Here is a 23,726-nt window from a genome sequence, read left to right on the forward strand (position 1 = left end):
GTATCTCAAGCAAATGATATTAAACCGGTAAATATGTAAACAGTTATGACCACTGTCTAATTTTTGTTTTTATTTTAAGTTTCTTTTCTTTTTATTAACGCTGTACTGCTTGTATTATTTTTCAACAGTATGCTCTGCATGTTTATACAAGACTGATGGAAGTTGGTAAAGAATTTGGAATAAAACATGCTGGATATTATGCAATGAGAGCTATCCGAGTAGAAAGATTTTATGCATTTTGGGGGCAAGATCTGGACACAACGACAACTCCACTAGAATGTGGTCGCTCTTGGCGTGTTAAGTTTAACGTGAGTTTTTTATTTTATTTATCTTCTGAATCTGCATTTCTTTTTCATATCCAGTTGCGTATATGCAAAAAATACATTCAAATCTGCTTCAAAAATTAAGCTACACCGTGAAAAGTTTCAAGTCTTGAGTATGATACTGACACCAATTTTGTTTTGATTCAAGTCAGAAATGTTGATCAGGTGATTGTAATGAAGTTATAATTTAAAGCTTATAATCAATTTTTTCTAATTAACAGAAAGACCTGGATTTCATAGGCCGAGATGCCCTTTTAAAACAAAGAGAAGAAGGAGTAAAGCGAATGTATGTGCAGTTGCTCCTGCAAGACCATGACCATGAAGTTGACTACTGGCCTTGGGGAGGGGAGCCAATTCTTAGAAACGGTCGCTATGTCGGTGCAACTACAACTACAGGTTATGGCTTTACCTTCAAGAAACAGGTCAGTATGATACACAGCCATCATCCAGAAACTGATTTCTGAATGCACCTGTATTCTGTGCAAGAGAGCAGAGTAAAATGCATCAGAACGTCACATGTGATGTGAAATTAAAATTAATTATACCCTATTGACAACGTTTTTCTTTCTTAAGGCCAATTATTACTTATTTTTGGGTATTGCTCACATTAAACACAATTAAATGCAAACTCAATTTGATGGCTATTCATTTACATCAAATAATGCTTATTTATTGTTTAAATCAGTTGGCTTATTTGCTTGTTCACTGTACCTCACTATACCAATGAATGTATTTCTTTATTTACAAAATCAAAGAAATGTTCTCAGTTCATATATTGTTTTATACTGAAATTTACATGACCAGCTTATACTGATGTTTTGTACCTTGCATATAAATATAAAACTTTTGCACAGTCAGACACCAGGAGTATAAGTCATGTGAAAGAGAGAAGATACCGAAGTCCACTTTTGTAGTGCTAGTGGCTAACAGAGGATCAACGCTTCCAAAAATGATCTTCAGTGCTTAAAGAAAAATGTCCAGAGCATTTTATAATATTCAGATGGCCCTGAGACTTACAAGATGCTCATTCTTTGGGTCAGCCTTACTCATCAGGCACTTCAAGAAAATGTTGATGAAATACAGGAACTAACAGAGTATAATTTCTCATATATTTATCCATTAACCACTTAACTTAATAGAATAGGATATTTAAATACATATTTCGATAGTTACAGATAAACAACAAGATATCCTGCAATATAGTACTAAATGCTTTATCTGAAAACTACTTAGAACAGGTAGTTCAGAAGTGCACTAATTATGGAAATATAATATTAGATCTAATGACAACAAATACACCAGACCCCTTGTCAAACTTTAGAGGGTAACTAAAATGAACAAAGGTGTACATGGTCTGTAAACTAGACAGAGACAGGAATGTGAATAATTTAGCTTTGAGCAGGACCATGTAGATAAACTTCGCCTCAAGTTTAAAAGACTAGTTAATCAAGCCTCTGACAACTTCTGTAGCAGAGTATAGCTGAAAAGACTTCTACAAAATGTGAGGAAATTCTTGCCATGTGGTAAGGCTGACAGTGGAACCAAAATTAATGTCCAGACATTCATGAATACACAGGAACCAAAATTCAGAGTAGGAAATGTGTTGTTATGCCTCTCTTGCCCTGTAGTTGTCTTTCTATTGTTTTAAAGTATTGTGCCTCCTATTAAGTAGAAAGTCACACATTTGCAAACCATCTCTCACACTGTTTGCTTTGTATACTTGTGTGTGCAAATTTCTGAGCAATGACAGAGACACAGTACTCTACAACCACAACAAAACTATAGGGCAATAGAAACTTAACAAACACAGTCGTCACGTGTAGTAATAATGGGAATAGACTCCTGAAACGCATCATACTAAGTGTGAAAAAACATGAGTGGTTCAGTATGTTGTCATTTAAATAATTACATGCAAATATTGAACTTTTCAAACATTCTTTTAAAAAGAAAGATCCAACAGTATCAACTCAGTTTAATTCTTGCTCCACTGCAAATCTGAGTAATGCAGATATTAGGAAGTGAGACACAAAACTACCAATCAATATTGTTGACATTCCTCTGGAGTAGAATCTTAGAAAATAATCTTGAGTTCAAACGTAATGAGGTGTCTCGGAGAAACTGACCTCCTCTCTGCCAACCAGCATGGAGTCTGTAAACAACATCTTGCAAAACCCAAACTGCACTTTTTTTTATATCCATGAATCAAGCAAATACACACAGGGCTTCTTGACTTCTAAAAAAATTGACTCTGTACCACACCAACACTTATTAATGAAAGTACCATCATAGGAAGTATCAAGCAAAATTTGTGACTGTGTTGAGGATTTCTTGATAGGGAGGATGCGGTATGTTAACTTGGATGGATAGTCATTGACAGATGTAGGAACTTCAGGAATGCTCCTGGGAACTGTGTTGGGATGCGCCTCTAATGTTCTATATGAAATGAATAGCAACTTAATACTTTCTGCAGATGATACAGTTAGCTTTAGTTAAGTATTAACCAAAAAATATAGAGAAATGTATAACTATGCCTAACTATGCACTTCATAAAATGCAAAACCATAGTTTCTACAAAGAAAATATCAGTGTGTGGCAGCTGGGATTGGTCAGTTCATTCAAATACTTACAGCGGTGGACAAAAATAGGGGAACATGTGAGAAACACATGCTTGAACATAAATGCAGGTGCTAGCCAAGTCTGCAGGCTGCATTTGACCATGAACGGCACTTGTGTAATGTTCTCAATATGTTTCATGTGTCAATCATGGTCAGAAAAGAGTACTGTGCAGCTGTGTGTCCCCTGTGTCAGAGCTAAGTGAATTTGAGCATGGGTAAATTGTTGGTGTTCATATGGTGGGTGTTTTCATAACTGAGGGAGCTAAAGTGTTTCATGTTTCAACAGGTACCATATCAAGGATTTCTACCACATGCAAGGAAAGGGGGGGACATAATCGCTAAGTCATAACATGGATGAATGTGGGTGTGTGTGTTTTGGGATCATTACAGACAATCATTGAAAAAGATTGTAAAGAAACAGAAGAGGGCAAAGGCAGCAAAAGTCATTATAGAAATGAATGTCGCACTCGTGAACTGTGTCAGCATCAAAAAGACATGAAACAAGCTGCATAAGGTGGGAATTGCAAGGCAAGTTAGAATTCCAAAACCACACATTGGTAATGCAAATTACTGTGTCAGGAAAACATGGTGTTGAAGCCTAAAAGCTGGACTATGGAGCAATGGAAGAAAGTCATTCGAACGAGTCTTGTTTCAGACTTTTCCCAACTTCTGGAGCTGGCGGCCCAGGACTGGGTGTTTAGTGATGATTTGGGCAGCCATATTGTAGTATTTGTGGTGTGCAGTTAGGACTGCAGTATTTTACAAATCATGGCCAAGACTACAACAAAACCAATTACTTATTATTAGTGTAACATGAGGTTTCATTTGATCACTGCCGCTCCTGGATAAAAATAGTTATCCTGTTAAAGAAATCTCCACCTAGGAACGTGTACCATTGTTGTCTGTCATGCAGTGTAAATGCCACTAAATTTTTTCACAAGAGTGATCTCACACAATTTAGCGAACTATTATTCAAGATGGAAACACTTTTCCTTAAACAAAATGAACTATTTTTACACACAATACCACACATGCACAACGCTAATGTATTCCCTCCTGTCAAAAAATATTTCCTAAAAGTTCTTACAAAATAATCAGGGTTCATACATTAGCAGAGAACAATTTCGTCACATAAGATGCTGTTTGGACCATATTTAAAGAATATTCATAAAAAGTCGAATTTATGATTTCTGAGAGGGTTCTGGGCTACCAATACACAATTATTATTTCGAAAATTGGCCATCAAGATTCATGTGTCCTTAGTAGTTTGATTTAAAATTGCCGCTGCAATATTTCACTAAGATGGTGGCTAACATTTATCAAATTTGGTTCAGGCATTGTTTGACTCTCAACAAATAATATATATTAAATCTTTTCTATACCGTAACTATATGCATTAACATTTAAAAGTATTTCTCCATGTTAATCGCTCATTATTCAGCATTTTATCAATAATCCGTGCTGTAGATCAATAGTGCTACAGTGGGCATCAAGTAACTTGGCGGGTGAGGATTGGATGCACGGTAGCATGGAAGTCATGTTGCCTGCCGACCTATAGGAGTCAGTCAGCCATAGTGAGCATCCGACTTAATGTCGTTCTGTGAGGAGTAAGTTTACAGTTGGTTTTAGCATTACGTGCGGTGCTTTTTCAGAAGTTACTGCAAGGCATTGTGGTAATATGAGTGGTGACAGCAAATCTCACCCAGTATTAACTATAGAACGGATCGCCAGTGAAGCCAAAACATCTACTGAAGAGAACGAATCACCTATTTTTAAATCTCATGGTAAGTTGCTGAAATTGAAAGAAATTCATAAGTGAGCTTGACGATTTCAGCAAGAATGTGTTACGGCGCGAAAAATATTTGACATGTATAGCCAAGGTGAATATCCTACGGCAGATAAATTATGTTCCTACATGAAACAGGACGAACGTTTCAAAGGCAGAAATACTATCATGCTCAGAATATTAAGGGAAATGGGCTTTAAATACAGAAAGAGCAATGGGGTAAGAAAACTGCTCTTAGAGAGAAGTGACACTGCAGCAGCAAGAACTGTGTTCTTGAAAGAAATGCACAAGATAAAACAAGCCAGGAAATCACGTATTTATTATCTCGATGAAACATATGTTCGCCAGAAACATTCAAGACAAATGTGCTGGAAAACAAGTGACGATGTTGGTGACCTGAAAGTTCCTGTGGGAAAAGGGAGACACCTTATTGTGCTTCACGCTGGTTCTGGAGAGACAGGCTTGATACCAGAGAGTAAATTAATATTTAAAGCATGGAAGATGAAGGAATCAGATGACGATGACTCTGAAATGGCCTATGCTGTCTTCAAGCGGTGGTTTGTGCAACAGCTACTTCCATACATGGCAGAGAAATCTGGTATTGTCATGGACAACGCAAGTGTGCACTCTGTACAGGTGAATAAGGGTCCTACTTCAAATACCAGGAAGGATGAAATAATGTAATGGTTGCTTTCTAATGGAACTCTTCACACAGTGTCACAGGCCAGGGCAGAGTTACTCATGCTTGTAAATGCATACAAGACTAAATACTGTGCATACAAGATAGATGAACTGGCAAGACAGCATGATCACCGAGTAATCAGGTTACCACCATATCACTGCCACCACAATCCTATTGAGATGGTATGGCTGCAAGTTAAAGCCCACATCTCAGAAAGAAACAGCACCTTCTGAACTGCTGACGTGGAAAGACTCATAGATGAGGCAGTAGACAACGTAAACATATCTTCATGGGCAAACTGCGTCAGACAATCAGAAACACTCTAGGAAGAAGATTTTAAAAAGGAAATTAACAGAGACTCAGTGATGGAGCCTTTCGTAATTAATCTTCACTATTCGGATTCGTCTTTATCAGATAGCGAGGATGAAGACATTTTTTGGGATACCTGTGACAGTATTGCAATGTTGTGGTAAGCATTTAAACATATATCATAAGCCTACATTATGTATCTTGAGTCTAGGTTTGCCTGGCCGATAAAGTAATTATAAAAAGATTTTAGTTTCTTATGCAATTTCGATGTGGACTTTGTTTAAAGCTTGTCTTCAGTGATTAAACTCGTTGATTTTCTTATTGAATTATCTGTCAGACTTTGTAAAATTTTGTTTGTATTTACACTAGGCGAACTGCTGTCTTCATTTTTGAAAAAGTTATTGTTCTTGCTTTCCCAAAAATTAGTCCCAACAAACAGCATGTGGAAACTTGTTTTATATTATGTATGACAATAACTATGTACAATAGACACAATATCAACTACTATAAATTATTTGTTTTAAGTGAGGTGTCTAGAAACAGAAAGTGCCTTCGATTCTTTTAATAACGATTTTTAATGTACGACAGATTCTTTTTACATTTTCTGAAATATGATTCTTTCAGCTATGTGCCGAAAGATGCTCTACATGTAGACTGCTCAGACGTTTGCTTAGGTCTTTAAAAAAACTGGCATGTAAAAATTTCACATGTTTGAATATTTCCCCTGCAACCCAAATAAATAATTTTGACTACAGATGCCAAGGCATCACAGGGTGAATGTATTCTCTGGGTTCGAAAGGGAGACAGAAATACTCCTTTATGTGCTGCGATTTTTCCCAGTTCTCACACCTATTGCAAAACATTTTATGTGTATTATACAAATCATTTGAGTATCAGTAGGTATACATTTTTTTGCGTTGTTTTTTCTACTTTCCAAATTTTATTTTTCAAGCAGCACAAGAAGACTGTATTTTCTGAGTTAGAATAGGAAAGATAAATAAATGCACAGCAGTTTTCCCAATTACTCAACACGGTATTCTTATGTTGATCAACAGACACAATCAACAATGCACGTCTGTCTATTATTGTTACCAATGTTCATAGCTTTTTTTTATTTTTACACATTTTATACAACTCCATATTTTAAAGGCAGACGATTCGATGACAATGCCTTTTTCACAAAGACGTATAGATATTATTGCATTTGTCACGTTTCCTGAATCCACGTGTACTTCAATGTGTGGTGGCCAGTAGCTGACAGTCGAATGGAGCAGTAACGTATAGTGTGGCTACATTGCCACAGCTGGCAGCTGGTTCCCCCCACTCCACTGCGCAGAACTCCCCCCCCACCCACAAAGATACGTGATGTTCGCTCTAATGGATGCGCTCCATTGTACCTGAACAGAAAAAACATTTATATAGGATGACTATCAAATAAAAATAAAATTCGTACACACGTATTGATCTCAATGACACAGAAACTGTACTTTTCAAACATTACTTAACAACATAATACAGTCTTTTACTGATCTCAGTGCTACAAGACCTCAATCACATCCTATCATTATAACAGTTTGAACAAGAAGAAGAATTATTCTAGAAGAATCATAGATAACAAAAGATGAAGGTTTCCATTATCTTATGAGTATTGTCTTGAGATATAAGTTTCACAGAAAATTAAATATGTCACTGACAATAATTATTTAGTATTATTTTAGTATCGATGAAGTCCTTTTTTATTAAGATCACGAGAATGTTTGCTCAAATTCCACTTACAATGCTGTCGTGAATATTGTTCTGAATAAAATATAGTCATGGATATTACATGGGCCCTATGGTTACTTTCAAGGGCACTTTGCTATAAAGGATAATGTAACCATTTTGGCTGATCAGCTACATCTCATGATACAATGTTTGTTCTCCAATGGTGATGCGGTGTTCCGAGATGACAAGGCCCTTATTCACATACCTTGCATCAACCAGGACTGTTTTTCTGAGCATGAGGATTGATTATTGCATCTCCCCTAAGCACCAGAGTCACCAGATCTCAATATTATTGAGCATCTGTGGTCTATTTTGGAGAGAAGAATTTATTACTACTATCGATCTCCATTATTTTTACCTGAACTTGCCACTGTTTTTGTGGGAGAATGGTATAAGACTTCCTTGAAAACCATACAGGACTTTATTTATCCATACTGAGATGATTGGAAGTTGTTTTGAATGCCCATGGTTTTCCTGCACCGTATGGGGTGCGTTTTTAGTGTTTCCTTGGTTTTTGTCCACTCCTGTAGGTGTGATAGTTTGTGTGGGTAAGAACTGGAATTATCACATAGGTCCCATCAAAGGTAAAGCAGATAGCAAAATTAATTTCCTAGATAGGATACTGAAAATATGCAGTTTGTTTACAAAGTACACTGCTTACAAAATACTCATGTGACCCATCGTAGAACTCGTGAGTGTGTGATTGTTTACAAAGAAGGGCAGTACAAATGGTCACTGGTTTGTTTGACTCATGGAAGAACGTCACAGAAATGCAAAAAATCTGAATTGGCAGATGCATGAAAATGGAAGTCCATCATCCCACTATAGCCCAAAGTCCCAAGTGACTGGATAAAGCCTAGGTGACTCTATTATTTAAGAATGGTTAAAGAACAGATCCACATAATTACAGACCACTATCTTTAACATCAGTTTGCTGCAGAATTCTTGAACACATTCTAAGTCTGAATGAAATAAATTTCTTTGAGATGAGTCCCTAGTCATTAATGGTAGTAAAATCAAGAAAGTAACCAAATTTAAGTATCTAGAATCTGTGATAAACTCAAAACTTGATTGTGATGAGGAAATCAAGATTCACTGTGAGATTGCCAAAGAAATGTTCCAAAAGTTATGAAATGTGCTGAAATACACAGACATGCTGCTCCATCTGAGAATATGGGTGGTACAATGTTATATTAACTTTGTCCTACTCTATGGAGTTGAAACTTGGTCAATTAAAGCAGCTCCCATAAAGAGATTAGAAGTAACAGAAATGTGGTTCTTGTGCCGATTGCTAAAAATACAATGACTTGAGAAAGTGAGCAATGCTGAAGCACTGCGTAGAGCCGGAGTGGATAGAGAACTAATGGGGACAATTAAAAGAAGAAAGACAGCTTACCTGAGGCACATTATGAGAGGATAGAAATATGAACTTCTGCAATTAATTCTAGAAGGCAGAATAAAAGGAAAACACCCACCATGTAGAAGGAAGCACTCACAGTCACAGAATATCAAGACATGGACTGGCATCAACAACTTTGAAGAGCTGGCTCAAGAAGCAAGGAAATGCCGTCTGTGAGCAGCTGACGCACTACAATTGTATGGCACCAAGAAGAAGAAGAGACAGGAAAGCCTCCACCTACAAATCAGAGGGATTTAAGAGAGTGTTGCTCATGCAAAACTCAGCTTGTCCTTTCTCACTGATATCCTGTGAACCATGGATGAAGGGCGAGAGGCAGATTCCGTATTTCTGGATTTCCAGAAAGCATTTGACACAGTGCCCTGCTGTAGACTGTTGATGATGGTATGACTGAAGCATGGATTAGTTTCTGAGATATATGAGTGTCTGAAGACTTCTTATGTAATATAACCCAGTACATTGTCCTTAATGGCGAGTGGTCAACAGAGACAAGGGTATGGGAAGGTGTCATCATTGAGCGACTGTAAGAGGATACAAGGTGAGTTAGTCAAAATTTCTCGATGGTGTGATGATGTAAGTTAATGCAGATGAGCAGGAAGGACAATGCTGAATTCAGCATTAGCAGTGTGCTGCTGGGCACTGTCATGCCGATACGAGTAACTATGCATAGTAATGTGAAATAGCATGGTCAACTTTGGTTTATTGTGAGAATTCTGGGAAGGTGGTGTTTATCTGTAAGATAGACCATGTGTAGAATGCTGGTGCAACCTACTCTTGAGTACCGCTTGGGTGTCTGGGATCCCCACCAGGTCATATTAAAGAAAGGCGCTGAAACGGTAGAGAGGTGGGCTGCTACATATATTACCGGATGGTTCATTCAAGATGTGAATATTATGGAGATGCTTTGTGAACCCAAACTGGAATTCCTGGAAGAAAGGTGATGTTCTTTTCATAAAACATTATTAACAAAATTTAGAGAACCAGCACTATGGGACGATTAGGCTGCTATCAGCATACATTTAATGTAAGGACCATGAAATTAGATAAGGCCTTGTATGGAATCATTTTTCCTCTCACTCTGTGTGAGGGGGACAGGAAAAGATATGACTAGTGGTGGCACTTGGTGCCCTCCGCTATGCACCATACTCTGGCTTGTGATGTATGTATGTATGTATGTATATGTAGATGTCCTTAAATATGTCTGCACCAACAGTTTTGTTAATTTACAACACAACATCAGAATGAGGAAGCCTTGCACTTTGTTAGCACCTCACCTTCGTAACCACATCACTAACACACACTAGCACATGTATCCCAGCACAGAAGTACAGGCTGAAACACTTATATTTCAGTGTCTTGGATTCATCATCATACTTACTCGTTTTCTCCCTTGGAGAGCGTGACAGTGACAATGGCTATTGCATATGGCTAGTTGAGTGAAGTCATTAAGATCTGTGATTGTTCTGGTGTAATACAACAGAAACAAGTGGCTGGACCTGGATTCACCCACTACCTTTTTTGACTGCACACTCCTCAGTAACTTTACAAACATGACGCTTCACTCAACACTTGATTATTACCCTCATCCTAGTGAACACTGTGCACTGACACTGACACATACTTTGTGTTAAAAATTTATTAACTCTTTATCAGTAATAATTCAAGCTATTTTTTAGTTTACACAAAGGTGATTTTTCGTTCCATTATTGTTGATGAATCTGAAATATGAGGACATAATCATTGCCACAACACATTAAGATAAATACTATTTGCTAGATGTTCCACTGGTCCATAAACACACGTATTTTGTTGTGTGGCTCACCGGTCCTTAATACATTTTACCCTTGTTTCACACACAAATGACAGTTTTGGAGAAATTGTAATCTTATTGCATCTCGGGAGAGCATTAAGCTGTTGAGCTCTTTACTTGAACTGCATGTTCCTGACATTTTGTAACAAGTTTTGATGGGAGAAGTTGTTAGCCCAGTGCGCAACACCCAGGCATTTTCAATAAATGTCAAAGATGTCTGATGGAAAGTTTTTACAGTTGAGTTTACAGTTCACTACTAGGTTTGGTTCTTTATTACTTTTTCTAGTTCAAAACAAATCATTAACAGTAGACCTGGACACATCACACCAGTGAAATCACTGACAGAATGTCTGAAATTGTGCACTGCTACAGTAATATTATCCAGTGTTTGAATTTAGTGATTTCCCTTCAGTGACTAGCTCTGACTGTAACCATATATGCAATAGTGACACATTATTCTTGCACACATTTACCTCCAAATGTGTAGCCTGACATCACACAGAGCACAGTTACCAAGATATCTGTAGAATTTTATCCATGTATTGTATAAAAGGAGCAGCCACATTTGCTGTAATTTATTCATATATATTTCATGAGTAATCTCATTTAAGATTATCTGATGTTATGATTAATCTGCATCAAGGTCATACCATATTTTACAGGCTATAAGATACTAAAAACTATATGTTCACCTTAATTTTTAAATAAAATAATATTTTTAACATTTTTATTATTAGTTTGCAAATCAAGACTAGAAAAAAATTCTTAGTTTATGAAACCGAACTGACCTTTAAAATCCCTGAAAATCATCTGAACTTTCTTCTTCTTCTTCTTCTTCTTCTTCTTCTTCTTCCTCCTCCTCCTCTTCTTTGTAATCACCGTTGTCCTCTTGATATGTAGGATTGTCTTCACTGCCATTTAGAGCATTAGTTTCGTGAAAGATTTAACAATAATGTCTTTTTCTAACCCTACACCATGACTATTTTATCCACTGACACCCCTGTTTGATTGTAGGTAGTTTTAAAGCTCCCTTCACCGTGAATTCATATTGGGTTTCACCCATCATCCATTTCTTCCATTCTTCTCTCATATACACTTTAAATGATTTATTTATCAAGACATTAAGAGGTTGCAGTTGTGAAGTAAGTCCTCCCAGAGTAAGAGCAAGCTCTGTATTTCCCTGTCTCGATTTCATTTCACAGAATATTTCAAATGACCTCTAAACTGATCTAGCAAAAGAAGAGAACTCATTTTCAGTAAAGCACCTTTCCTTCTCTCCCACACTCAGTTACTCTATAACTTCATATCAGCCTTGTCCATCCAACCCTTATCATGTATGTGAACAACAGCATCTGCTGGTATTTCAGGTTCTTGCACTGTTTTGCACTTGGAAATAATCACTGGAGATTCTGTCAGCACAACATGAAAGACCAACAGTGTAGTGCATTTTTTCATGTCCACTTGCAGTTTTAGCACTTTCTTGTTGGCAGTTCTTTTACTTGGCACATCAAAAGTCAGAGAAGTTGTATCCATATTTGCTATTGGGCTTAGTTCCAAACTGCTTTTCCTACAATGTTAAATAATAAAGTGATGGAATGGTAATATTTTCTCTTCATACTCTTGTGGTATTTTCTGAGATATTTTGGTTTTGGTGTATGCTAAGTCCATGACGCTTCATAAATCTGTAGCAACAACCAACTCCGCCCTTAAAGTTTGTTAAGCTGCACTGTAATGCTAACTTAAAAGCATATATTTGAATCATTTTTGTATTAATTCCATTGTCATTTTGTCAGTGTCTTTGAATCCATTTCTTCTATTTTTGGCCATTTTGCATTCAGTCCTCTATTTGAACATTTATTTTTCATAATTTTTTTCAGTCCTTTTTTACTAGCCTGCCAATTGCAAATGGTATTTTCTGTTGGCAGAGTGCCAAAATGCCACGATGCTGCTCTGTTTCCTTGTTCTTCTGCATTTCAATTTATAACATGCATTGCATGAATACCTTTTATTTTTTCCGTTACGAAAGTAGCTACTAACAAAAATATTGTACTATTACTGATAACAAGAACCAGAGACTGCAATAACACACATCATAAGCTAGATGTTCTGGGATTGTGATGGTGGGACAGGAGGGAGACAAGTGTTAGCAAGCTTGTAAATCCCCACAACACATGTCCATCACGTTGGTTAACAGGTGCTGCCCATTGAATCCAATATTGCCAGATAGAGATATGTTTCCTGTGCGATTGAATATATGGCCATTTTTAGGTTTGGCAGAAATTTTAAATCAAACATTGGACATTTTTATATTAATTTCATGTACAAGACGAACCTGAATTTTGGAGGCCATTTTCCTAAACAAAAGTACATCTTATAGCCTGTAAAATATGTTAATAAGATGAATGTGTAGTACAAAATATGATACAGGTAATGCACTTTTTGCAGGTATGCTTGGGCTTTGTACAGAATTTTGATGATGATGGCCAAGCACAACCTGTTACGCCGGATTATGTTATGTCGGGCCAATATGAAGTAGATATTGCTGGCATACGCTACTCCGCAAAAGTGAATCTACATTCACCTAATCTGCCAACACAGTATCCAGACAAGGAGAGGAGTGCCTACAGAGCAACACGTGACATTGCTGTAACTGGGTAGATCCTCATTTGCTGGCACTGGTAAAATGTGTGCATAAATGTACCTGAGATGTTATATTTATTATTGTTATGATAGAACATTTTCAGTTCATTGTCTGTGGCATTGGATAAATCAGAATATTTTCTTTAGTGATCATTGTTTGGTAAATGCCTGTACATATTCCTTGTAACATTAAATTAAGCACACCTGAAAAAAAATTTAGTCACCTGCAGAAGACCTCACATTTATACCATGTAACACCAATGTCTGGCATTGTTAATGGCCTCAGTTTAGCAAGGAAGGAAGCCCACAAGTTCATTTATGTGCCATGTCCAGCCTGCAGAGCTACCAAATTGTGGGGATGATTGCTGCATGCCACCAACTGTTCCAAATATTTCCAAACATTTTGTATAGGTGATTTAGCAGGCCAGTCAAGGTGCCATACAGTGCTTGAATGTTCATCAAATTGGGAACCATGCATGCAGCCCTGTCAACGTGGCTGTTTCATGTTGGAAGATAGAAATGTTTTAACTCATCAAAACTGCGCTCTTAAAAAAACAATAAAACATAGTATCGTATGACTATAATATCAACGAGTCACTGTTGAAATTGGCCAACTCATACAAACACCTGGGTGTAACACTTTGCTGGGATATGAAATGGAATGAGCACATAGGCTGTGTTGTGGGTAAAGTAGGAGGCAGACTTCAGTTTATTGGTAGAATACTGAGGAAGTGTAATCAGTTTACAAAGGTAATTGCTTATAAATAACTTACGTGACCTTTTCTAGAATATTGCTGAAGTGTGTGGGACCCATACCAAATAGGAATAACGGTGGATATTGAACATATACAGAGTATGTCAGTATGAATGGTCACGGGTTTGTTTGATCCATGGGAGTGTCTCAATCCATGGGAGTGTTTCACAAAGATACTGAAGGAACTGAACTGGCAGACCTTTGAATATAAACAGAAACTATCCCAAGGAAGTCCATTAATAAAGTGGGTCCTGGTGACGGTAAGAATATACAGCAACCCCCTACATAACTAACACATATAGATGCACCCAAGAACATTGATGTAAACATCCTGTTTCACGTCCAAGGCAACATGGGGGAGTGGGTCCAAGTCATGGTACCAAAAGGACCCCCAAAACACCAGAGAGTCACCTTCAGCTTGAACTACATCCCCCACACAGTGTGAGTTAAACACCTTATTGGACCATGGGTGTACTCAGTGCCTTGCGTAACTTGAAAAAAGGAGCAAAAATCATGACTTGTCAGATCACATTATTTGCCTGCAGTTAACTACTGTCCAGTTTCTGTATTGTTTGGCCCACTGCAGATGTTGCAGATTTGTGTGCCATTGCAAGCAATGACCTTTTGCAAGGTACTCAATTCCAAATTCATGCAGTTTTCTTCACAGTGTTCACACAGAAACAGGTTGATATGGACCTCAATTCACTGGAAGCAGCAATTCCTGTTGGTTTGAATCCAACTGCCTCTCTTTGGTCCCTGATGATTAGGTTCTTTTATGACCATTGTTGTTACGCCACATTACATGGCACTAAGTTGTATACCATTCATTTTGGAAAAACCAACTGGCATTTACATACTACTTCACTTCCATGAATGACATCATTGATGCAGGGTTCTACACCTCCTGAAGTGCTTCAAATTGCCCATTGCGACCAATATTTTGACCGGTGAGCTTATTTCCTTACTGGAATGACAATTTTGTGAAGTGAAATGGAGCTATAAAATCGGTGACTCTGCCTATGAAAACGGAGCAATTCTTCTTGCTATTGAGGTTCATGGTTTCCAGAGGTCAAGCTTTTACACCATTTCAGTTGGAGTGTCAGACTCGCTCCAATGAGATGCAGGTATTAAGTTCATTTTTTAAATGGAACTATGAAGTTTTTTGGTTTCAGAATAGTAAATATAATTGATTTCTACTGCTCTTTGTGAAGTTCCCATAAATTAGTACACTGTCAGCTAATTTTTTTGCTAATATAAATCATTGTAGACCTAAAAGAATTACAATTAATGTTACAATGCCGAATATTTTGTGAGCAGAATAAATTAAATGAATTTCAACATAAGTTCCAATATGGCTGACCTATGCAGTCTTTGATCCGACTGTGCTTGATTCAGATTTTCAGAATGGAAATACCGTATTTACTCGAATCTAAGCTGCTAGACAAACACGCTCGCTGTGTTTGTAACTAGTATGTCTCAGGTTTCATTCGAGTAAAGTTGTTATTCAAATCAATTTTGTTTAGAAATATGATTTTATTAACCAATTGGCCTTTTAGTCTGCTTCTTTGTTTGTTTATAAGTAGTCCTGTTTTCAAAAATATTCTTTCACTGGGAACAGAAGTTGCAGGTATCGCAAGATATTTTTTTGCCACGACAGCTAGACCTGGGTAACTGTTTCCATTTTTTTCCAGTAGTGTAAAGAATTATCCGTGCGTTGTAGGTACCTCCAGGTCTGTGCTATCGCAACCGCTTTTCATTAGATTTTTATTGGAAACCTCTTTACCGAAAGAAGCCCGTAAGGAACTACTGGCGTTTTGTACGAAATGGTACTCGTGGCTAGTGTCATTGGCAGCCAAATGAGTAGATCGTACGGTCTCTACCACGTTTGTGCACTCTGCAATGGCATGTTTTGAATAAGTGGGATTCGTAAATGGTAACGTTCTGAATCTTGGGTCAAGAACTGTGGCAACGGCATATATTTTGCTTGTTTTTATTAATCATAGCTGGGCTATTAGTGAGTTGTGCAGATGTTGCTGCAGCTCTTGAGCTGTCGTGGTAGCCCACTTCCCACTGCATACAGTTATGATTAGCTGTCTGATTATTGGAATAGCTTTCGAAAGAGAGATATAGTTTTCAGTTGAGATTTCACTTGTTACCACTTCAAATGGCTCTAGTACACACAAACATTCGCTCAAAATTCACCACTCGTCAGCTGTGAGGTTCTCTACACCTGAATACAAAGTTGATAAACCGGTTGCACTGCATTCCTTTTGCTCCACTAGACGTTGTAGCTTATAAAACGTACTGTTCCATCATGTTTCGGTTTCCTGAATCAATTTATGAACAGGTTTTTTTCATTAGATCCTGGATCTCATGGAGTTTGTCATTAGCATTGCAACTTGTTTTAAAATAGCTAACAATTTTTTCTGGCCTTTTACTGCATTATGCAGAGCTCAGTGTTGCTGTTCAAAGAACTTTTCACAACTAAATTGATGGTGTGTGCTAAACAAGGCACATGTTGCATATCTATGTTGCCACAGTGAATAAGTTGTACGGCTGCCGTCATGTTACTGGTGTTGTCAGTTGTGATGCTTACAACTTTGTTTTCAGTGTCCCATTTTGAAATCATGTTATCTAACGCCTCACTAATATTTAGCGCTGTATGCTTTTCCAGGAAATGGAATGTCTTGAGAGCTAAAGCTTTCAGGCACCAATTAGTGTTAATGAAATTACCAGTTGCAGCAATATATGCCTCACTATTGAGTGAGGTCCAAATATTGTTCATTAAAGAAACACAAGTAGAGTGTTCCACAGCCAAGTTTACAGCCTCTTTCTGTTTATGGTAATCGTCCTCAATCATGAGGCGCAACTTTTTTCGATTTGGTATTGAGTATTGTGGGTCCAACAGTGAAACAAAATGTCGAAAACCTATGTCCTCAACGATTGAAAGCGGTTGAAAATCGTCTGTTATCATGGCCTCTAGTGGCTTCATCCAGCTGTTGTTGCCATTTACTTCCCTCTATGAAGAGAAACGTAAGATTTAGATCAGTGCTCCTGCTTGGGTATACATTATGCTCGAAACCAGTCCAATAAAATTACATATCTTATCGTGAAAAAGCTAGGATAGTATAGGTTTGATTTTGGGGTATGTTATATGTTATCGGAGTACGATTAAAAAATCAATGTTTTTTAAGCATATCGGACCGCTTCGGACACTTTTGGAACTTTTGCACGGAATTCACCTTTTGTACCATACATACCTGGATATTTTGTCTGCCTCACACTATTGGAAGAATGAGTCTCTGTATCCACGGACGTCGCTGTTTTATTGTTCAATAAATTGTGTAGTTTAAGATGTCTAATCATGCCCGTTGTATTTTTTTTTTATACATGACGGAGATTTTTATGACAAGTGCCAGCACCATGATGTTTGTTTTCGAGTGTCCATATTGATTTGAATAACAACTTTACTCGAATGAAACCTGAGGCATACTAGTTACGAGCACCGCGTTTGTCTAGCGGCGGCATTCAATTCATAAAACAACAGCGGCGCGGCATATGTTATCGCAGCCAACTGGTGCGCAGTGGCACATGCCGCCGCCGAGCCATTTCTCATGAGCTTCTCGAGAATTGCTTGAGAACTAGAGGCTCGAGAAATTCTCAGTGCACTTGAGTTGCCGCGCCTCGCCATCCCATTACTGGCTGTAAACACTCATTATCAGAATGCAACAAACAGTGTGTGGCACAGTACAATAATGCGTTTTCAGCTTAGAGTGACGTAAACACATATAACTAAGAGAACGGCATTTATCAGATCAAAGAAAAATAAGCAATCAATTCAAACCAGACGAAGCATGTGAAAAAGGAAGGGTACCCGTATAAATACGGACAGAGCGCCTGACGCATAGCAATGGCTACCTGATAAAGCTTAACTGCTAAGCTTACGACTCGAACCAAACTACTGTAGCTGTATCGTCATTCATTTGACCTAAACTGTGTCTCATATTACAATGGACCAACTTTGTTTCGATTTGGAGGTGCGGCCTAAAACTTTTCTCTCCTCTTGATTTAAGAGTCTCAAATTTCAGGCGAGGCTTAGATTCGGGAAAAATTTTTTTTCCTTGATTTCGAGTCTCATTTTTCAGAGGCAGCTTAGATTTGAGTAAATATGGTACACAATTAATCAAGTATTTGCTCTCTCATCATATATTTTTCTTTTCTTTTTTTTTCATTTGGTGTGTGTAAGTTTTTCATTGCTGCAGCAGATTGACATTTTGTGTCAAAATGAAGCAGAAATAATGCCCAAATAATTAAATGTAAGGCTCGAGAGTGAAGTTATAGGTACAAGACATGTTGGACTGAAACAGGAAAATTAAATATTGTAACTGAGGACGGCATATTCATAACAAAAACATTGCCAACCTACAAGTTACAGTCACAGACAACCCAAGACAACATGTCTAAATATATGACAACCAAGTCTTCCCAGAGACTCTATTAAGTGTGCCACTGTATGGGATAAATGCACTAGGTACAACTTTTCCCACCTCTCCTATCAGTGTAGGGCATAGTGTCTGCCAAATCTATTGCTTTGTGTTGTTGTTATTATGTGAAACAATCTTTAGGTGTTTGAGTTCTTTGGTGAGATTCTCCATCTCAGAGTGGATGTGAGTCCTATAAACAAATGGTTTGAGCATTACCTTCCTGTGTGGAAAGCGGTGGTAATTAAATGTCAATATACAACTACAAGTTATTTTGTGTCTTCTTGTGATTTATGCTGTACCCTACTGTGCAGTCTGTTCTCCTTTTTACTAGAACATCCGGAAAGAGAAACACCTCATTCGCTTAAACTTTTATGGTAAAGTCGATCTGCAAACGTACGAAGTTAAAATATCTCAGGAATTCATCCAGCTTGTCTCTGTACTGGAACTATGGTAAAAATAGGAATAATATCAAAGATAACAAGAATGTTGGCAATTGTTACTCTAAAGTTGCTGAGACATTACATAAAACCTAAGGTTCAGTGAAAATTATGTGGACCTAGGGGTGTGTAAGCCTGATATCCATTAACTCTCCTGCCAGTTTTGCGTGATGCATACGGAGCAAACTGTACATATAATATAAAATTGCTACAACAGACAATAGCAGCTTCAACGTCTACTGCAGTCAAAAAAGACTGCAGTCAAAAAGCACTGCCTGCCAGGAATACAAAAAATGGTACTGGCACAGATTTCTTAACTGTTCAGGCAGTCTCATTAACATGGTGACTGTCATGTAGCTGCCAGCAACCACAGCAGATCCACGTGCCTGATGCTGTGTGGCCAAGGTCTGCCACAGCAGAGCCTCATACCTAACACCATGTGCCTGGCATGGTCATGAAACATCCGTCAATGAACCAACAACTGTTAACATGTTAAAGAATCTGTTGAGATACAATAAAGTGACCAGCTGGTCAGCTGCAACTGCAATATAAGTGAGACAATTGGATTCAGTCTACTCATACCTGTGTGTAACTATTTGCATGAATGTGAAACAGAGTGATCACATAAACTGAAGAGTAAATAAAGCAGGTGGCAGACTTCAGTTCATTGGTAGAATACTGAGAAAATGTTGTCTATTTGTGAAAGAGACTACTTACAAAGCCGGTCAGAGTGGCCGAGTGGTTCTAGGCGCTACAGTCTGGAACCGCGCGACCACTACAGTCGCAGGTTCGAATCCTGCCTCAGGCATGGATGTTTGTGATGTCCTTAGGTTAGTTAGGTTTAAGTAGTTGTAAGTTCTAGGGGACTGATGACCCCAGAAGTTAAGTCCCATAGTGCTCAGAGCCATTTGAACCATTTTTGAACTACTAATTAGTAAGTAGTTATCCATACAAAATGGAACATGGAGAAATCCTATAAAATATTTTACAAATGAACACATTTAGAGGCACATTTAGACCCACAAGGAAACAAAATCCTGTAAAACATGATACAGTTGAAAGTACCCTCTGCCACATGCTTTATAGTGGTTTTAAGAGTAGATTTACATGTAGATGTAAACAGTATCTACAATCTTATTAAGGACTGGGAACCTGCATAGAGTTTAATTAAAAAATGGAAGAGAGACCATGCAACAACAGCAGACTGGCATTCGAGACATACAGGGTACCTGCAGACACATCTCCAGAATACATCGCCACATACAAACCTCAGAGTGGCAACTTCGTGGGGGGGGGGGGGGGGGGGGGGGAGGAGTGCAGGGGGCGGGGGGAGGTTGCAGTTGATCAGCAAACCTGAGGATAGGAATATGGTTAACTGCCAAATATTGTACCCATTGAACATCAAGTTCTGGCCCCACACTAGCAAATTATTGTATCAACAATTATGCAGAGAGAAACTGGAGAGACACTTGACTTTCTTACATTCACAAAATGTTTTATATGTAACGAGCCACTTAAAATGTATTTGTAAACATGATGACATTACAGGTTTGTAACTGATTGTATTTATGTTCAATAATTCATCTGTGGTACAGAAGAAGTTTTCACCAAGAAACAACTGTAATTTATGTTAGTCAGTAGTTCTGCTGTCTGTCAAATGTCTTATATTTTGTGAAAATGGTTAATGAATGGAGAAGAGTTTATTTTATACATATAGGAAACCTACTTTCTGACTGCCAGAAGATGGAACACAGAGATAGATGTAAAAAGAAAAAGAAAAAGCACTGTCACAAGGAAAGTTGACCAGGACTCCAGATCAGGTGAAAATACCATAGAGAACAAGTGTGAAAGTGGGTTGTTGGTAATGGACAACATTTGAAAACCTTAAAACTTTGAAGTGAAAGAGAAGGTGGCAAGCAGGTCAGAAATGCCATAAATGAGTCAAAAATATGGGGAAAATAAGTGCCAGAAAAATAAAAAAAGGGAGAAAAATTTAATAGAAAAGACTCTTTAACAACCAAGAACAACAAAATTAGAGATATTACTATAAATTGGGATCAAGTTGTGGTGTGTAGCACATGTTGTAGAAAAAAGTTCATCTCTAAAATACTCACCAAGTACCAGTGCTGTTGTGACTGTTGTCTTGAAGCAGCACAACGTGCCTTCCTAGTGTTGATTTCCTGTTAATGTGTCACCACTGGCAGTGATCATCTTTTGTACATCAATGTCAGTCATTCCAGAGGAGAGGCGAAATCCCATTATTGTGCATTAATGAAGGGAACTACAGTAACCAGATAACTGTTAATCTAATAATACTGTGGTAGCAAGTTTGTTCTGTCAGAGTAAGCTGAACCTAAGGGAAAGGATTTAAACCTTTCTATGGTCTTGGCAAGCGCAAATCTCTATATGGTAAACTGTTCTGAGAGACTCAGTCCACACAGGATAAAAAAAAATAATAATTGTGGAACCCAGGCTGACATTCGGTGTGTTGGCTGATAGGAGGGAGCAACTGTAAAGTTGTTTCCCTTTTACTGTCACTTTTTCTTATAATGTGGGTATAGTCTCACACAATAGTTTACCATATAGAGATTTTGGTTGTCAAGACCAACATTATTTGTACTTACTGTCCGACATACTGATCTCACAAGATGCAGCTGCACCGGCCCATATCACTAATCACAGCAACAAAAAGTATTTATTATCACCTAACTCTGTATCATGTTGTTTCACATAAAACTGATGTGAACAACATTATAAACTATTCTTTCGTGATGTTATATACTATTATGTGGGAAAAATACTTTTTATGCCCCAAAACTAACATTTTGTTTTAAGTACAATGATTAGAATAACTAGCTGCCATCCAAATTTATAAAGAGGAGGATGTCAAGGGGCTGTGGAATCCTTCAATTGTGTAGAGTAGACACTGGATGACCTGGCATAAAGGCGTAAGCCCAAACTGGATAAACTAAAAACTCGTGTGAGCTGTAGTTCTGTAATTGGCTACTTCCTGCCCAGCCTATGTTGTTAAAAACACATATCAGGATTTCAGAGCCATCTTTGCAGATTTTTCCACATGTTCATTTGTTTGAAGCAGGTTGTCATCATCAGTTTCCTGATGATTTGCTGATATTCACAGTCAGGATTGTCAAAGACATGAAGGGAATCATTACTGAAAATGTTGGCACTACCAAAGTTGTGAAGGGATGTACTTCAGATAATACAAAGCTGTTGGTGAAATGTCGGAAGGCAAGCTGTACTGCAGACAATGGCTGCTCTGTTGGAAAAATGAACCTGTGGAGGATTCTGCACATTTTTAGTTAGCAAAACCCACTGAAATTTATATGTTCTGAGCTCTTAATATAGGCCAGTACTTTTATGACGTGCAGTGTTCATTCTAAAACTGATTACAGAAAAACAAATCCAAGACTAAAAATAAGTGTTGTACTTTTGTACTGTACACATTTTAAGGTACCGAAATAAGCAATAATGTTTGACTTTATTATATAAAACCAAGAGGTGCTGTTTAGGGATATCAAGGCAGACTCACTCATGCAAGACATTCACAATGCAGCAGTTTTGCAAGCATACTACGTAGAAGAGGGAAGAATAATGTGTTCGGCAGTGATCGGGTGCATCCACGTGACGTCACCGTGGAGGTAACAGTGCAAGTCATATTCTCATGTCCAGCTTTGGTACTATTCCACTTAAACGAATATTGATTTATGAAAAGTGGAGGGCAATGTAATGAATTATGAAGTGCATGTAAGCATAAATACAAAGACTTTGAATGTTACTACTTTCTGTGGTAGGGTGACCAGATTTTCCACATGTAAAAATTGGATGCTAGCGAAAAATTAGGATAAAAATGGGACATTAGATAAAAAGAAAATATTCTGCATATATGACTGCATCGCTTTGCTAAAATAAATAAAAACTGAAGTTTATACACATAAAAAGGCATACATTTTAACAACACACTTCAAAACATACTTGTAATGGCACTGCATCATTGTTTTTCCAATACCTGATTATAATTCAAAATGCTGAAAAATTAATAAAATGATTTCTAACACATGAACAGTCATCAAAAATCTATAGAATGGGTAGCTACAGTGTCAGGAATTGCTGCTACTAAGTTGGTACTTACCAGAAGTCTAATATCTTTCAAGAGCTTTGAATTAGTTAATAGCTGATTGTAGGACTCCTTGCAGATACAGTCTTGATAATGAATCTTAACAATTGCTTCAATAGTTTCAGCAGTAAAATGGTTTTTCTCATCAATCCAAAGGGAATTCACAATTGAAAATACTCTTTCCAAAACAGCATTTGTTCCTGATAGAGCAAGAGCAAAACTCACACGCGACACTCTATTTTTACATGCAGTACCTTTGCTTTTAAGTCTGTGGAATATATTACACCATCTGTTATCTGTTTCCAAAACAGCTTTTACCCATTCCTCAAGTTTCTTGGATACAATTATGTTCACGCATCCTATCTCATCAAAGAATATGTGAAATGTGTTTTATTCATCTCATAACGTAGATAATTTCATAACATATGTCTGATGTACAGGAGACACGCCGAGGTTACAATTTGCTTATTCAAAATTTTGTCATACTTACAGTAATACTTTGTGGAGAATTTACTTACTTAAAATTTGTCACATTTACAGTATAACTATCATAAATTTTTATTCCATTTT

At 37.6% G+C, this 23,726-nt stretch overlaps 1 protein-coding gene across 1 annotated transcript in view; it reads left to right on the forward strand.

Annotated features, from left to right (window-relative positions):
• Positions 1–13,492, forward strand: part of LOC126266932 (pyruvate dehydrogenase phosphatase regulatory subunit, mitochondrial) — a 95,522-nt gene extending 82,030 nt beyond the window's left edge. Inside the window, exons 13-15 of the mRNA XM_049971624.1 lie at positions 129–308; positions 545–745; positions 13,152–13,492. Of these exons, the coding sequence (XP_049827581.1) occupies positions 129–308; positions 545–745; positions 13,152–13,364 (594 nt within the window). The 3' untranslated portion in view covers positions 13,365–13,492. The remainder of the gene's footprint in view (positions 1–128; positions 309–544; positions 746–13,151) is intronic.
• The last annotated feature ends 10,234 nt before the right edge of the window (positions 13,493–23,726 follow it).

The sequence above is a fragment of the Schistocerca gregaria genome, chromosome 4 (assembly GCF_023897955.1).
Source record: "Schistocerca gregaria isolate iqSchGreg1 chromosome 4, iqSchGreg1.2, whole genome shotgun sequence".
Taxonomy (NCBI): domain Eukaryota; kingdom Metazoa; phylum Arthropoda; class Insecta; order Orthoptera; family Acrididae; genus Schistocerca; species Schistocerca gregaria.